At 36.5% G+C, this 16,587-nt stretch overlaps 1 protein-coding gene across 1 annotated transcript in view; it reads right to left on the bottom strand.

The window, feature by feature from the left end:
• The window catches only part of CUL3 (cullin 3), a 49,211-nt gene that overhangs the window by 4,869 nt on the left and 27,755 nt on the right, over nt 1–16,587 (bottom strand). The window contains exons 4-13 of the mRNA XM_071751771.1: nt 14,293–14,453; nt 12,869–12,983; nt 11,341–11,569; nt 9,669–9,814; nt 6,661–6,837; nt 6,065–6,235; nt 4,500–4,607; nt 3,259–3,383; nt 2,792–2,888; nt 1,611–1,745 (exon numbers count right to left, since the gene is read on the bottom strand). Coding sequence (XP_071607872.1) covers nt 1,611–1,745; nt 2,792–2,888; nt 3,259–3,383; nt 4,500–4,607; nt 6,065–6,235; nt 6,661–6,837; nt 9,669–9,814; nt 11,341–11,569; nt 12,869–12,983; nt 14,293–14,453 — 1,464 coding nt within the window. The remainder of the gene's footprint in view (nt 1–1,610; nt 1,746–2,791; nt 2,889–3,258; nt 3,384–4,499; nt 4,608–6,064; nt 6,236–6,660; nt 6,838–9,668; nt 9,815–11,340; nt 11,570–12,868; nt 12,984–14,292; nt 14,454–16,587) is intronic.

Below are 16,587 nucleotides of genomic sequence, written 5' to 3'. Positions count from 1 at the left end.
CAGTAAATAATCACACTGAACACAAAACAAAACAGCAAAGTCTGTTCAGCTGTGAAGGCAACTCCAAATTATTCTGTTCAGCTGTGAAGCTGTGGAAACACAAGTCACCTCTCATGTTATGTTGCAGTAAAGGCACTGGTTTGATGTGACAGAGACGTAACAGTTGCCCAGCACTCAGCAATTAATCCTGGTATTCAATAACCAATGAACAAAGATAAAATTCATCCTGCTCTTAAGTTCTCATAAGCTTTCCTGGCTGGAGTTAAAGACAACTCCCCCACACTTCACCACAGAAACCAAACAAAACAAATATGCCTCCTTAATGTTCTAGTTACAGTGAGACACTAAGTGGACTTTAACAACTCCCAAACCAGAAATAAACAAAAAATACACAACCTAAAAGCACATGAACATATTTATCATCTGGTCTTAGTAAAACAGGCTGTAATTTAGAGCATGTATTAAAAGTTGCATTTTTCCCTGCTCTAACAAGTATTATTTATTCATGTATAAATGAAGTGAGGCTCTACTACTCATATAGCCTAGAAATCTGTGAAATAAAGTAGCCACCAGCCTAATTTCAACACTATCTCAAAGTGTTATCTGTTATGTCCCTCATTTTCCTTCAAGTCTTCTGCAGAAAAAGTACTCAAAGCTGTAATGCTCCTGCAAAAAGCTGCACAACATCCAGGACTTTGTGTGCACTAGAAATCATCTTTTTCTGAACTACAAGTAATTTATTAGGAGCCTCTTCTCAAACACTGCCTTCCTTATCCAAACTGAGACCACTTCAAAGAAATATTTTTTAGTAACAGGAGAGAAGTATGCCAAATAAGCAAAAAAAAAAAAAATTCCAAAAAGGAACAGGATAACAACACAAAGCACAGTCAAGAGTAGATGAGAAAACCTGGAAATCCACTATGGTTCAACTGCACCTATACTGCTCTTCAAGGCTGCAAATGCCCTCTCAAACAGAAGATAACATCTAAACCAAGATTACTAATTAGCATTAACACCACAATGTTCAAACATCATAGCACAGGATCCTCACCCACTCCCAAAAGCTTCTTCCTCATCATTTATTAGCTGGTCAGTTCAACCTGTCCCAGCAATGCTCCTCTAGTCCCCTTGTAAAGAATCTGTCTGGACCTTCTTCATTGCCCTTTCTGGCTCACCAGCTGAGAAAAGTGCTTTGATCCATCCTACAATTCACTCCATCCTGCCAGCTTAAGCACTTCAGTGTTTAAGAAGCAAGGATACAAACCCTTCTCCACCTTGTGGCCTCTGAATTGAGTTTCACACAGATAAAATGAGCAAATGGAGCCACCTGCTGCATTCCAACTTCAGCTTTTCTATAGTTCTGTGCCCTAGAAATTAATTAACCACACCCACAGGTCTCATCAACGTTTCTGAAGACTTCTGTCCCCATGTAATTTCCTCCCCTAGGACTGCTTCCTAGGTGCATTGCTGGTGATCTACTGCCTGTATCTGCTGGCCTGATTCACACTCAAATATATTGAGAGGAACCTAATCTTCAAATGTCTTCAAAGAAGACATGAAAGTGCCTAAAAGAGTTATTTAAAATCAGATGAGAAAACCACAATTCTTACCTCAAATGTGTATTTTTCCCTGTTGTTAAAGAGCATTAATATTGTCATTTGAAAGGTGGAGACTTGCAAGATGTGCTTCCGTGTATTTGAACCCGTTACTTGGGCACCTCCTACACCAACCTCTGAGCCATCTTCCTATTTAAAAAGAAAAATTAAGAAAAAATAAAATCACAAAATTACTATTAGATTATTCTCTACTGCAAAAGGGCTTACTTTGGGGAGATAACGTTATACACCCAAATAACTAGGAGATCAGTCTACACAACTGACACTCTATCAGTTCCATCAGTGTCATCCCATGGTACACAGATTATCTCTCCAGTACCTGTCTTAGAATACCAGGGTGACTGAGGCTGGAGGCACCTCTGTTGTCCAATGGTTCAGCCACTACTCAAGGCCAGGACATCTAGAGCACAACACTCAGGGCTGTGTCAAGCCAAATACTGAGCATCTCCAAGGACAGAGACTCCATCACCTCCCTGGCCCCTGTTCCACTACTTGCCCATCTTCCAGCTTTCTTACTCTTAGCTTTATAATTATACATTTATCCCATGATTACAGGATAAATTTTGTCATCCTCACAAATTATTAATACTTAGTGTTGTAAAAATTTTGCTTTCGCTTTTCTTTACCTTCTATGTTCCCATGCATCATGACATTACTACCTCTAGCTTAGCATTTTGGAACTGGTCTAAATCACTACCAAATTATTTTCTTGTATACATAAACATCAAGCATTGAACATCTATAAACTCTACCAAGATTCGCTTGTTTGCAAAAATAGCTACGTTGCATACACTCTGCATATGAAAAGCAGTTTTCCACAAAAATAAAAATTGCTCTAGAGAAACACGTTTCATTTCACTTTTGACTCATTCATAGAAAAAAATCAAACCACCAAAACACAACCAAACACTCAAGCTGTTGAAGTTGTGTCAAGATCAAAACTACTGCTTTTCTGAGGTAACAGAAAGATGCTGCTGACTGATGCAGTCAGATTTTGGGGTGAGGGGGCTGAAGTCAAAATAAAACTGGCAGAATCAGAGTATAAAGCTGACGGAAGGCATGTTATGTTATCAATGGATAAACTTTTATTTTCTAAAATTCTGAACTTATTACAGACGTGCCCTTTCTTACTTAAAAAGAAAAGACTCATTATTTTCATAATCTTATTCCTTTACCTTTTTAACAGGCCCATAGAAAGTGGCGTTGAGATCTGCAGAACCCATGTGATGCTGGAGTGTCAGCTGCCTCCCACTGTGTTTGGCTAAATAAAACCTGTAACATAATTCAATTGAATACTTGATACATAATTCACATTTTGTATCTAGGAGGAAATTGCTTTGAAATAGCCTTTTCATGGCCATTAAGTACACTAGTAAATCCCTAACCTTTGCTTATTTAAAACACAAACTCTTGTCAGGACTAATTAAAAGCTCCCAAATACTCAAGCCCCATAATGTGACTATCCCATTCTCTAACACTCATAGAATCATAGAATCACTTTGGTTCAAGAAGACCTTAAAAGATCATCATGAACTGCAGAAGTGCAGTATGCTAGCATGTCTTTAATGTAAACATCCCTGTAAGCCAAGTTTAGAAAGTTTCCCTGTCATCCCTCTACCTAAAAATCTGTTCCAATACGTACCTTCTAAATATTTCAAAAGCATGTCTGGGAGCTGGAGGGATGTTGCACTTTGGTGTGGCTGACTGAGTAGGCCAGTAACCTGTTGTGAGGACCCGCACTGTGAGATCTACACCACCCAATGAGACCTAAAGACAATTAAAAAGAAATCCACTCTTTTAAAACAAGACCATATTTCACTATTTTTCTGTACCAGTGTAGAATGCACACAATTTTTGTAGGCTAAGAAAAAAGGGATGTATGTCTATAAATATTTTTACGAAGCCAAATTAATTCATCACTACCAGAGTAGATGGTAGAAGAAAAATCCTCCACATTGTTGCACTCTTGCATTTAATTCAACAAAAAAAAAAATATTCTTAGCCAAGAATGGAAGGTCTGTGATAATAAACATAAGTCATAACACATTACAGTTCTATCTAAATAGATTTTTGAAAACATGCAGCAAAGCCAGGTTGATAACCATGTAAGTTTCAAAATAACAGTTTATAAATTTACTCTCTGGAAGCAGAAAGTAAATACTGAATATCTCATGTTAAATCATAGGGAGCTTTCCTTACAATTTACTTCTAGATCACAATGAAAAGCGTTAGTCACTTTCACACACATAACTTAGTTGCTTACCCTACAGACAGCCATTGCCATAAATATTCAGCACTGCTCAGGAAACATTCTACAACTGAAGTACTGATCTATACAGTGGTTCTGTTAGCAGGTGATAAACACCAGTGAGATAAATATCAGTGGGATAAAATCTTCACTATGTATCTCCACTGAGCCTAACAGCAGACTGACTCAGCTCCAGGAGGTATAACCAATACCTTTTAAGAAGACACATTATGGACAATAAAATGCACCACATCCCACTGACTGCCCGGGGGGGCACAGCTGGGTCAGGCGGGCGCTGTCCGCCCTCTGGCGGCCGTCGGCGGAGCGGGCCGGGCCGGGCCGGGCCGTGCTGCGGAACCCGGACCCAATACAAGTTGGAACAGGGGTTGTTTATGGAATAAAATCGGTACTGCTCAAGCTTTCGGCCTGACTGCTGTATTTCGGGAAGCACTACCAGTTTGTAAGGTCAGAAACACAACTTGAGCAAGCTGCCACAATGCTTTTGTTGCACACACACAGACTGACAAATGAAAACTCTAAATTAAGACCACCTGAAAGCCTTGACAGAGGTCTGGGGTTTGCACACAAGTAGAGGGAAAAGCACACACACACAGCCCCACGCACACACGTCTTACCCCAGTTGCCTGCAGATGTTGCCGGAACTCATCCATCGTCGTGTTTGAGATGCTCATGTCTCGGAACATTCCTTCCAGTTTAGATGTGAACTGACATCCACATTCAGTCTAAAACACACAAAATAACTTGTTGTGCTGGCACTATGAAAACAGAGCTTCTCTGATATATGAAGAGGAAGATTAACACTTGGTTCCTAAATCTCAAAAAGGGGTCTCCGTACATTTGCTTCCTGAGAATCCCATCTGCATTACCTTCAGGACTTAAAACTTAATTTCATATAAGGATATAACCCTACAGGCATCAAAAGCTGTTCTTCTCTTTTCTCTTTTCTCCACTATTGTATTTTTTCATTTCTCTTCAGCTTTCTATCTTTAAAGAAAAGGATCTCTGAAAGTTTATCAGACCTAGGCACACACTTTCACTGGCTTTTAGGGTGATACAGTAAAGGGAAACAGACTTTATTTATATCATGAAAAAAGCCCTGTTGTCCTATGAGTGTCCAATTTTAAACGTGTACTACACACTACCAAGTGAGGATGTTGAAATCAAGGCACATACATGGACACAGGTGCACAAACACACATTTTAGCTGCACATACAGGACTCTGTACCTATTTCTAACACATACTTGGACATGTGGCAAAGCAAATCCATTAGAAAAGAGAGAGCAGGTCAGGTTCAATGATCCATCTTGCAAATGTAGGACCTGTGTTTCCTAAATCACCAGGTTAGAAGAGGTAGAGGGGGAACCAGGAGGGAGTTCATAACAGTGATTTGGGATGAATACTGACAATTTGGACAAATTTGATGCAAACAGGTTTCACTAAATGGGAGAATACAGAAGTAAAAACTAAAGACAAGTGAAGTCTGATTTTAGGACTAAGTCCAATCCAAAGCATTTTATGATATGGTATGATGAAATCACTTGGGTTGAGAACTTCCCCAGTTGTTTGTCATGACACTTGGGAATGAGCTGCATTCAAACTTGCTTCAAGGACTGTTCAAATTTAGGCTTTACTTTTTCTATTTCTTGGCCTATTTAATCAGTAAACTGAACCAACTAAGGAAAACACTCCCAGTCACTGATACATACTAGGTTGTTTTGTTTTGTTTTGTTTTCACAATCTAATCTCAAACCACTCCAACTAGGAACTGAACATTATTGTCACCAGGCTGTGGATGGAAAATATTACAAAAATTTACATACTAAAAAAAACATACAAAAAAATTTTTCTATTGTGAATAACAGAAAACCTAAGACAAAAGAGCTGTTTTCAAATCCATTTACTATATGACCAGAGTTTTTCTCCAATACTTGCAAAGCCTTAACAGATCCTGAAAAAAAATTAGTTTTTGTTTCCTAAATTACTCTCATCACAGGTGCTTTCCAATACTTGCTTTATTTTCACAGAATTCTTCAGAAAAGCCTTTCATTTCTCTGCTGGGGTTTAAAAATTATCTATTTAACAGCAATCAAGATACATGTTTATGAAAAATATATGAAAAACATATTAAAATATACTTAAGAAAAAGTGAAGTAAAAAGTATGCAGGTACTGTCTTACCTTTAATTTAGATATCATATTTTTCTCAGAGTCATCTGAAACACTCTTGTTTGTCAGAAGTCGTCTTGCCAAGTGCTGCTTGTAATAGCGTTCAAAAACATCTTTCTCTTGCATAAACCTAAATAAAACCATTGCCTTATCCAATATAGTTTCTACTTCTTGCTCTGTTAGCTGGAAAAGAAATCATTTGCTGGATTTAACCCTTCAGCACAAGTATCTTATACAACTGAAATGCTTCAAGTAATGCACAGTAAGTGTACAGCCAACAACTGTCTACCACATGAACCAGTATTTAAGGTTTTAAAGGAAGGGAGTAACAATATCTTTTACAACCTAATATATTTTTCAAGGGGGTATCTGCCAGAAATAATGCAGTGTACTGCTTCAGAGCTAGAGGATAAGCCATGCAACATACTGAGATATTGGGCCTTGTATTTCTTCATGTTTAGATATCAAGTGTTACAAGCTCCCCTGTACCTTTTTAAGGCAGTATTGCCGTTTATCTCAATATAAAAATAATCCTTAGAAAAGTAGCTTCATTTCAACTCAAGTTTACAAAGCAAAGACTACGATGTTTAAATATAACTTATACTTACTCCCTTGACTCCTTTTTTCAGCTTATCATCAATAAATAATGAGAGGTACTCTGGAGACCTGGAGTTGAGGTTGAGGAAGTACTCAAAGTCACCCGCAATTGTCTGTTTGAACAGACGATCATTATTGAAGGATTCCTGAAGAAAACGGTCAAACCTGCTCTTCAAATCCAGTAAACCCTTGGAACAAAAGCAAAAACATTTTCACCAACTTGAATATGCAAGCTGTAAAACAGTAATAACAGATGAAGTTATGAAGAAGAGCACATCTACAGTCAAGAGATTCCTCAAAGCTCTCTGTGTTCAGCAACGTTAAGGCAGTATCTGAAATTTGATTTCCTTTTTTAAATACCTATGGCTGCCCTAAATCTTTTATAGAAGCCATTCTCAGACAAATGGGTGAAAATGCTGGTGTTGAATACTCGTGCAAGCTTGCTGTGATAGGCTACTCAAAGATCAATAAAGTCTTTTCATCACAAGCTGGATTACTGTATTTTTAAAATCACAACCTAAAGGAGGTATTAGTTGCACTTGCTAAGTCTTTCCTATTTCAAAAAGTATTCACAAAGCCACTATCATAAATACAGGATATGGAAAAGATGAGGTTAACACCCCTGCAGCTACTTGAATAAGTTTGAGGAGAGAGCATGCTGCAACAGCAGGTCTGGTCTTGTAGGTCCTTGTGTCCCCTGCCTCTAATTTCAGTCCAGGGACATGTTCTGCATTAGTTAATTGCATGTTTCTTATTGATATTTAAGAGTCACTACAAACATATGGAAGTTAGATGTAAGCAGTAACTCTCCACTTATCACAGCCTAAAATTCAAAGGCCTGAACCAAACCATTTTGTCTCAGCTCAATCACCAGATTCTTAACATAATTTTTAGTGTTCACACTGTCTTCACCCAGAGTTAAAAAAACTGAGTGCAGAAGGGAGAAGCATCTTAAAATCAACTGCACACCTTGCTAAGTATATATGATACACACAGGGTTCAGATGTAACTCAACTTTTGGAAGGGGGGTGGGTAGAAAATTTCACTTGAGTTATTACAGGTAGTGACTGCCCACAAAAAACCATTTAGGTTAAATTATCTTAAAAGGCCTCAGTTACTTAAAAAATTATTTGTATGTGGTTACTTAAAGAAGCCATTCAAGAATTATTCAAAGAAGCAGTAACTTTTCTTAGAAACTCACCATCTCACTTAAAGGAATAGTCTTTAGACAGGCTAATTAATGCGTATTAGAAATTTTAAATTCAAAGTAAATCCCAGTATCTCTCTGTTTACCAAGGTTAGCTTATGTCTCCTCTCCAGGAGTACACCATCTGAACAACCTGGTGTTAAACAGGAGAAACTGTTAGTACCTTAAATTACAACAGCATTTCAACATTCCTTCAAATCATTATAATAAGGTTTAAATCTAATCCCCTGGCAAGGCTTTTTCAATCAGCTGGCCAAATATGCTCAGGGTTTGGTGGTGTCATTGCAGAGGAAGTGCTGGACTACTGACAAAGTTAATTTTTCTTGATGGCATAATGTAGCTTCCTTGTCTGTCTTCTTACAGCTACTTCAGTCCTTGAAAGATTCAGATTAACATGGCTGAGATGAGAAGAGTGATGTGGTTTCTCAGTTCTCTTCCATCATGTCAATGGAAGTGGAGGACAAATCTGTTTGGGTCCTATTTCCAGCAGTTTCATAAGACACCTTGAGGAGATGGTTGGGGTACACACTAATGGGCTGAGGGGATGAGCTCTGCACATGCAGTGTGGCTGCAAGGCTTCAGTCTCCTTACACTGTTCTCCTCTGTATCAGGAATCATTGATAGGATCTTTGTTTTTAACTCCTTCTCAGTTACATTTTTTATGATAACCCTTTACACCCGCCAGGATTTATAACATGTGAAAACAGCTTTAAAGTAATTCAGGTACTTATTTTCCAAACATTTCCCTTCTTTTCTTAAATCACACCACCACAAAAAACATTGAATCCAATAAAATTGAAAGGCATTCTTTCTGCTTTTTAAAAATCCTTGGAAAGATGACTCTTGTCCAAGTTTCAGCACTGCCAGAAAATCAACAATCCAATCAAAAATGTTTTTATACTCAAATGGCTTCTTCTAATAGTAACCAGTCCTAGCAAAGTTACTGATTTCAAACAAACCACCAGACATGAAATCAGACATACAGCATTACATGTTTCTCATAAAGACCAGACACAAGAACTTGAACTACACATTAAAAACAAGACCCACAAACAAAATGTAATGAATACACACTTTCAAATTAAGTAGAAAGCATCTTCCAGCTCTAAAGCATTTCCTTAAAGTTCAATGAACTCTAAAGAATTTATGTGCAAAACGAAAATCATCTCCTGAGAGTCAATGGGAGAAAAAAAGATGACAAACAATCCTGAAGCTTGCTTTGTGATCTTGATAAATTAATGGTACACATCACTTCTTAGTGAGAGACTGAAAACAATAAAGGACACTTGACATCTTTTAACACACACAAGTTTCTCAGGAAGAACAAGAACAAAGCAAGTAATTTATGTAACATGTCCACCTCTCAAGTCATGGGTAATCTCACCATGAAATACTGTTATGTGGTTTTGGTTTCAACAAACATTGATAACTAAACATCACACAAAATTAAACAAAATAGATACTACAGAGCTATTTGTCAGATGATTTAAAACTCACTCTGAAGGCAAAAAGCACTTATTATAGCCCAAAAAGCTTCCATCATTTAGATAATTAGCTGGGATATGCTGCTTAATAAAAGCCTTTTCCAAAAGGGCAAAAACTGAGCTCATAGCTTGCAAGTAACTTAAGCTAAAGAAGAGTTCTAAACGTGACTTGCAATTCAGAAACTGTTTTAAGCACAACTATAAATGCAGTTTATTAATAATACCTTTTGAATCAATATGAAGATTTACCTTTATCAATCATGTAATTAACTGCTAGACTGGGTAACACAGGAAAGATGTAAGAAAAGGAAGTTAAATATTTAATTACCTGAATGTAGTCAACTGGATTCTTTCCTTCTCCCTCTTCAGACACCAGTGCTTTGCCTTGCTCTCTCAAGTAGGAGCTCATGCACTCACACATTGTCTTTAGACCATTTGGCACACGGCTGAACAACTTGTACATGCAAGCAAGGTCTGGAAACAAGAATGAGAAATGATGTAGGACACCCTGTCTGTTCCATGCCTGTAACTTATTCATCTTGCAGCAAAAGGCAACAGTGAAAGTTCAGCCACTTCAGCTGCAAAACCCACCCCTTAACAGAGCTCAGGCACTGGAATCTTCTGATGTCCCTTTTCCTTTACTCATGACAACATGCTGGCTGCACAAGTCACAAAATTAAAAACTAAGATTGTATTCAATTATTCTAGGTTGTCTAGAGCATCAAATTTGTTGTTGTTGATCTCCAGGCCAGCAACACTTAATGCTTGTGCTAAAGAATAGTGCACTTTAAAGTTTCAGTAAGATTAGGTCTTCCCATGGTATTTAAGAATGTAGCTTTCAATATTAGCATGAAGAATCAAATATTGTATTAAAAGTTTTAAGAAAAAAAAAATTAATATTTGAATTAAAGCAACCCTAATGAGATGTTTGTTTCTATATTAAAAACAATAACTGCTAAAAATTGTACTTTATTCCTATCTGTCTTAAAGTCAGCTATATAATTTTATACTTTGTTTCATCTCTCTGAAACTCTTTAGTGGTGACTTGGGGCTTTCCATAAGAGCATCCATCCTCATATAATTATGTGAAATCTTATCTTCACAATGCAGAAACTATTTTCTCTCTCATATTTAACTAAATCAAACCAAGCCCTATTAAACTCATTTCTGTATCTTATGACTACACTTCAATATCCTTGTGCCCTCAGCTTGAAGGCTATCTGAAATGGATAGTCAAGAAAAAAAAGTTATGTATAGTATCATCACATTCCAGAACAGTTATTGCCTTTTCCTACTGCTAAGAAATTTGCTCACTTTGTCACTCTATCATCTAGTAATTGTGAAACTGCTTTCATGAACAAAGGCCATTAATCTAAGCAGCAATTCTGTTCCCCATTCAGCTTTAGCATGAGCACCAATTTCTAAATATAGATACTACAATCATGTGTTTCATTATACTGCTTTAGAAACTTATGTTCTATTTCTTTCCACAGTAACTTTCATTCAGTTACTCTGTCCCACATTAACCATTAGTAGGGAAAAACCAAATGAAGCCAATCCTTTCTCAACCACCTTGAGAAGCTGCTTATCCTTAAAGAACTGCCAACTTATTTCTGCAACACACCCCAAGAACTAGTCCTGCAATACTTCTGTTAAATAAGTTATTTACACTTTTAAAATCACTGCCTGTGGCTCAAAATACTTTGACACAAATTTGACAGCTATATATTGGAGGAATGGAAGTAAGAAAGTGGCTCCTAGAAACAGGTAACAAACACCACCACAGTAGATTTTTACTTTTCTTAAGTGATACTTGTCCTACCAAAAAAGTACCTGTATCTGTTACTAAACAGAAAGAAGTTATAAACACTTGCTCTATATTAAAAGCCCTTTGCAACACAGAGCTGAAGTGTTTTTACAATTACACAAACATTAATCTTATGTTTAAAACAATAAGCAGTCTGGTAAGCATTTCTGCCTCCCATATGATGCACTCTTACCTTCTGTCTTCCCATTTTTCAGCATATGAACTAGACCAGAGTTCTCCATTTCCACTATAGTTTTCATATGCTTGGAAATAAGTTCCCTCTCAACAACTTTCACAATTGGTTCTTCTGTTGATTTATCCAGACAGTGCATCACCCGTTCTATTTCTTCATTAATTCTAGCTTCTACTTTCTTTATATATACAGAAGCACTGTTTTCAGCTAAAAATTTCTGACTTTCCATCTGTGATTAACACAAATTAATACTTTAGACTTCTTTTAAAGGGGAAAAAGGAAATGTACTAGTTATTTCAGATCAGCATTTATAAGCAACTTCAAATTAAACCCAGCATGTCCAACAAGAGATTATTACACCCCTCAAGATTTACACACATACATAGCAAAATTAAGTTTCTGTTACACATAAGGGGGGGCTACATGCAATATGAAAATGGTATTTTTCATACTGAAGCAATGTAAGCCAACCTAGTTTTCAGTTCCCAATAAGAGTTTTAGCCACAGGTCTTAAAAAACCAAAAAAACAACCCCCCAGAAGAATGGTGAGAGGGAAGAGGCAAAAATTCCTTTCAAATGCCAGTTTATGTGGTATTATGAGTTGTAAAGATCAACACCTCCCATTATTTTCCTTAGTGACAATGCTAAGCATACTATGTCTCATGAAACTGACTTTATCCATACTGGTCAGTACAGTCTTTTGGAGGATAGAATTATTTTTTTTTAAGGTAGAGCTAAGATATATAACCTAAAGTAATGATCTCTCTTAATTTTATGAAGCACCAAAGAAAACCAAAATACAGTGACTTTTAGCAGCTGTGCAACATAGGCTTCTGATTTTTAAAGAAGTCTGGAGATCAGAGGATATGACAGAGAGTTGATTCTGCATAAGAACTGGGAGAATGACAAATCATCTTACCTGTCTTTTAACATGCTTTTACAATTCCTATTGATTTGCAACAACAGGTAAGCATGAATACACTCAACAACCACACAACTGGATTTTTGCTTAAAACTCTCCCAAAAATCCCCAGGAAATACTTAAAAGGTGTTACTCAGTGGCTGGTCACCAACTGGATAGCTGCTTGGATATACTTAATTCCTTGACTACATTCATTTTATTACAAAAATAGCTCACAAATGTAAAAATTATGAAGGAAACAAAGCTTCCTCACAGGCAGTTTGACAGGAAGTCTCCCCTTCTTCATTCCCAGCCTGAAATATTTTGAACCTTTCATGCTATTGGTATTTCAGAAAGACTGTGGCTGCAATTAAATAGCCCAAAGCTGGCACAAGCTTAGCATGAGGATTACTTTACACCTTGTTGGCACCCATGGCTCAAAACAACATTCAACATTATGGTAATTCTGTAAAATTGGTGCTACTTCTTCTGCAAAGTTAGTAGGTTTTTCTCTTATTTAATTTAATGGAGATGAGTAGACTAATCATATATGCAGCAGTTACCAATTCTCACAATTTCAGGCAGTTATAAAAACATTGCAAAGAGGACATAACAACACTGCTGTACCTGAAAAAATTCTGCAGACATCTCCAAAAATGGAGCCTCAAAGTCTTCTTCATAGACTGACCTTCCTTCAAGACCTAGAATCATTAACATCTGGCAAGCATTTCTTATTGCGCCTCTGCCAAAAAGTAAGTTGTTAACAACTTGAGAAATCTACACACTTGTAAGACACAATTCACATCAGAATAACTCAGATCATAATATTAACTTCAAGAAAATATAGTGATAAAAAGCCCATCCTAAATCTAGTACATGACAGTGATCTTTTCAAGAAGATAACAAGTACAAGACTAATTATTTTTGTTCTAAACTAAGAAATGACAATGTTTATTCAGTATTTTACATATAATGATAGGGAAGGAGGTCTCAAGTTCTATTAACTCAAAAAGCAATTAAAAATATAATTCAGTATATCAGAAAAATAAAACAAAAAATACTTATTCAGAGAAAACTCAAATGCACATTTAGCTTGGAACTGAGCTATTCAAAACAAATGCAGATGAAGCTGCAGTGCAGTTTGGGGTTTTAGTTGGTTGGTTTTGGTTTTTTTGTTTGTTTGGGTTTTTTTAATTAAAAGAAAAAACCAACAAAACAAACAAAGTAGACACAATAGGAAAATGTATCAAGTTAAGTATTTGGTTAAGCATTGAAAAACATCAATAAAATGTGAAAACAAAAGAACTGCATCCAGGAAAAAATTCCACTTTCTATCAGTAGGGGACAATACACAGCTGTTGCCAGGGAGTGTTTTTCTCCTCAGAAATTGCGTGTTGGGCAATCTCAGTCACAGAGCCACAGCCAAAGCAGCGTGGAGTTTACACATCTCCACCCAACAGCTGCTCTGAAACTGGAGAAGCACAAAAAAACTTGGAAATTTGAAGTTACTTCTGCTGCATTATCTTCTGTGTGTGGCACAGAACTCCACATCTACTACACATTGGACAAAGAACATGAGGAATAGATTTAAAACCTCAGGGATGCAACCAAATAACCAAGAAACAAATGGATCAGAACATGACAAAGGGGAATAAAATAATAATAAAAACCTTCAAAAATAATAGAGACATTAGAAAATTAAACAATCTCAGTGTAAAGAAATACAGGGTAGCAAGCAGCAGACAGTTGTGAAAACTGCTTTCTGACAAAATGCACTGGCACAAAGTGGTAATGGAGAGATTTAATAAAAGTGTTAATAAAAACCACAAGATAAATATGTAAAAATATAGTCATGAGCTTCCCTATTTACTATTATGCTAAACCTTGCTGTACAAACAAAGGTTATTCCAGATTATGAGTTAGTTTTACTTGTGATTACACGTGTAGCCTTGAGTCAGGGTTTATTTGTGTAAATTCTTGATTCACTGTTAAAAACTGACAGGTACTGGTCATTATTTACAACAAAAGACAGTCACTTACAAACATCTTACCTGTCTACTACTTCTCCTTTCCTCTCTCTTGCAATCATATCCAGCAGAGTTTGTCTCAGGTGATCCCTAATGCAGCCGTATCGTACAACTTGGTCTCGAAAAATAATCAAGCCCAAATTGTAGACATTCTCCACGTTATTTTGTTGCACATACACACGGTCCTACAAAGAAAGCAGACACAGCAAGAAACTTGTAAATTCAATACTCCATGTTATTCAAAATAGCAAGAAATTGATCATGTTTCTGCTGTACAGAAGCAATCAAATTAATCATATCTCCTTTCTTAAAATTTTCGTGTCTTCAAAATCGGTCCCATCTCCCAAAACTTAATTTGCAGAGAAAGTCTATTTTGCTTTAGAGTGTAAACACTGCATTCCTACCACTCCTTTTAAGCATGCAGTTTCCCCTCAATATTAGTATTTCCTGAAATGGCATCATTAGATGAACAGAAGAAAAAGTAAAGCCAAAATGAGAATAGCTGCAAAAAATGTTTATGGATTGATGCTGCAAAAGTACACGAAGACTTCTACTGAACCAACCCCCCCCAAATAATTCACTTTAATTAAACTTGATCAAATATCTCAAAACCTTCTAATGCTGCATTAAATTTTCATACATGCACACACACACACAAAAAGGAAAGGGGAGAGTAAAGAAGCTTAATATTAATGTTTCAGTACAGGTTGATATTTTATTTCCCTACATAATCTCAGTCTATAGGAAACATCAAGCTCCTCAAGAATCCACAAGCCCAAAATTACTAAATTACCAAATGGAGCCTGATCCTCAGAACATTATTCCAAAGTCTGTAGAGCTCAAGTATCACCAGTTGAACGAGACATTTCTGAGCACAGACCCCAAGTTTGCTACCACTACCTGCAGAACTGCTCCAAAAATGTCTCCCATTTTCTATTCCTCTCTCCAAATTTATAAGCTCTCTAGTACAGGAAGACTAATACAAGTTATTAGAAGATGGGAAAATAAGTGTATTCACCTAATATCCCACAGTGCTGTACCAGATAAGACCATTTAACACATTAAAATAGAAAAATTGTGAGTTTCTCTAACTCAATTTCTGTGTTTTTCTGAGATGAACAATCTTATTGTTTTCATTTCTGTCAGGGCATAATCCATTCCTCTAATGTAGCAGTTTCAGTAATTACTAAAGATAATACTTTACTACAATTTCAGCCCCAGGATGATCATATTAGAAATTTTTTAGAAAAGAGTTTTGTACCCACTCACAAATACGATTGTGACAAGGTTTTCTGAGAATTTACAGATCTTAAACAAAATAAAATTTAAAAAAATAATTGAAGTCTATGAAGAATAAAGGTCAATGCTTGAAATAGATTATAAAATATTAGCTTCTCCACTGGTTTTATTAATTAACTTAAATGACATCAGACTCAGAACTGAAGTTCAAAGTCACTCAAAAATCTAGAAAAGCTAAACCACTGAAAAAAACCAACAAACAACATACTGCAGACTACAGAAAAAACATCACAAATTTCTAAGTTTATATAAATTCTGCAATTAGAAAAAATCCAAAGAGACACTGCACACTTTAGTATTTCAGCAGCTGAATTTACCCAGCAAAAGTATTCCTATACTAATTGTATGCCAAATTGCCACTTGCTGAGCAAAGAAAAGTAAACCACCAGGTTCCACAATTCACAAATTATTTCACCCACTCCCTTCAGACAGGCAGCACTTAATTTAAATAATAAACCAAGATAGGAACAGGTCAGACATGCCTGCTCTGTGGCTCATGAAGCAAACTCAGCTCTGCCTCAAAGCAAAAGGTTTACCAATTGGTCTCATGAAGTCAGTGTAACTACACATAGTGGTCTAGATCTTTGGAATATGTTACTTTATTTTTTTTGTTATTTACAAACAGGTTATTTATTTCACTCCCTTATTTACACACTTGCATCAAGGACAGAAGTAAATATGCTTATAAAGTAAGAAGATTAAAATATACTTTACAGGGATGAATTAGAAAGCAGTGACTAATATAATGTGTGATGAGGAGAAGAGGATACATATATAATTTCCAAAGAATGTTCACACTTCTGAAGCACAGGCAGCAGGGTATCAAAATGGATTAAAGCCATGGTCATGACTCATCTGCATAGCTTCTGTGCAGTGCTAAACTGAAATACCAAGTGCTAAAATGAAATATCAAGTGGACTAGAAACTCTTCTCAATGTAGCAGCAGTGCCTCTACAGTAAGCCAGATCACTCTGTAAAATAGATGAATTAATGGTTCTGATACTGCTGATTTGCTTACCC

Source organism: Heliangelus exortis, chromosome 9 (assembly GCF_036169615.1).
Source record: "Heliangelus exortis chromosome 9, bHelExo1.hap1, whole genome shotgun sequence".
In the NCBI taxonomy this organism is placed as follows: domain Eukaryota; kingdom Metazoa; phylum Chordata; class Aves; order Apodiformes; family Trochilidae; genus Heliangelus; species Heliangelus exortis.
Note: the sequence above shows the minus strand (reverse complement) of the source record. Positions and strands in the feature narration are given on the sequence as shown.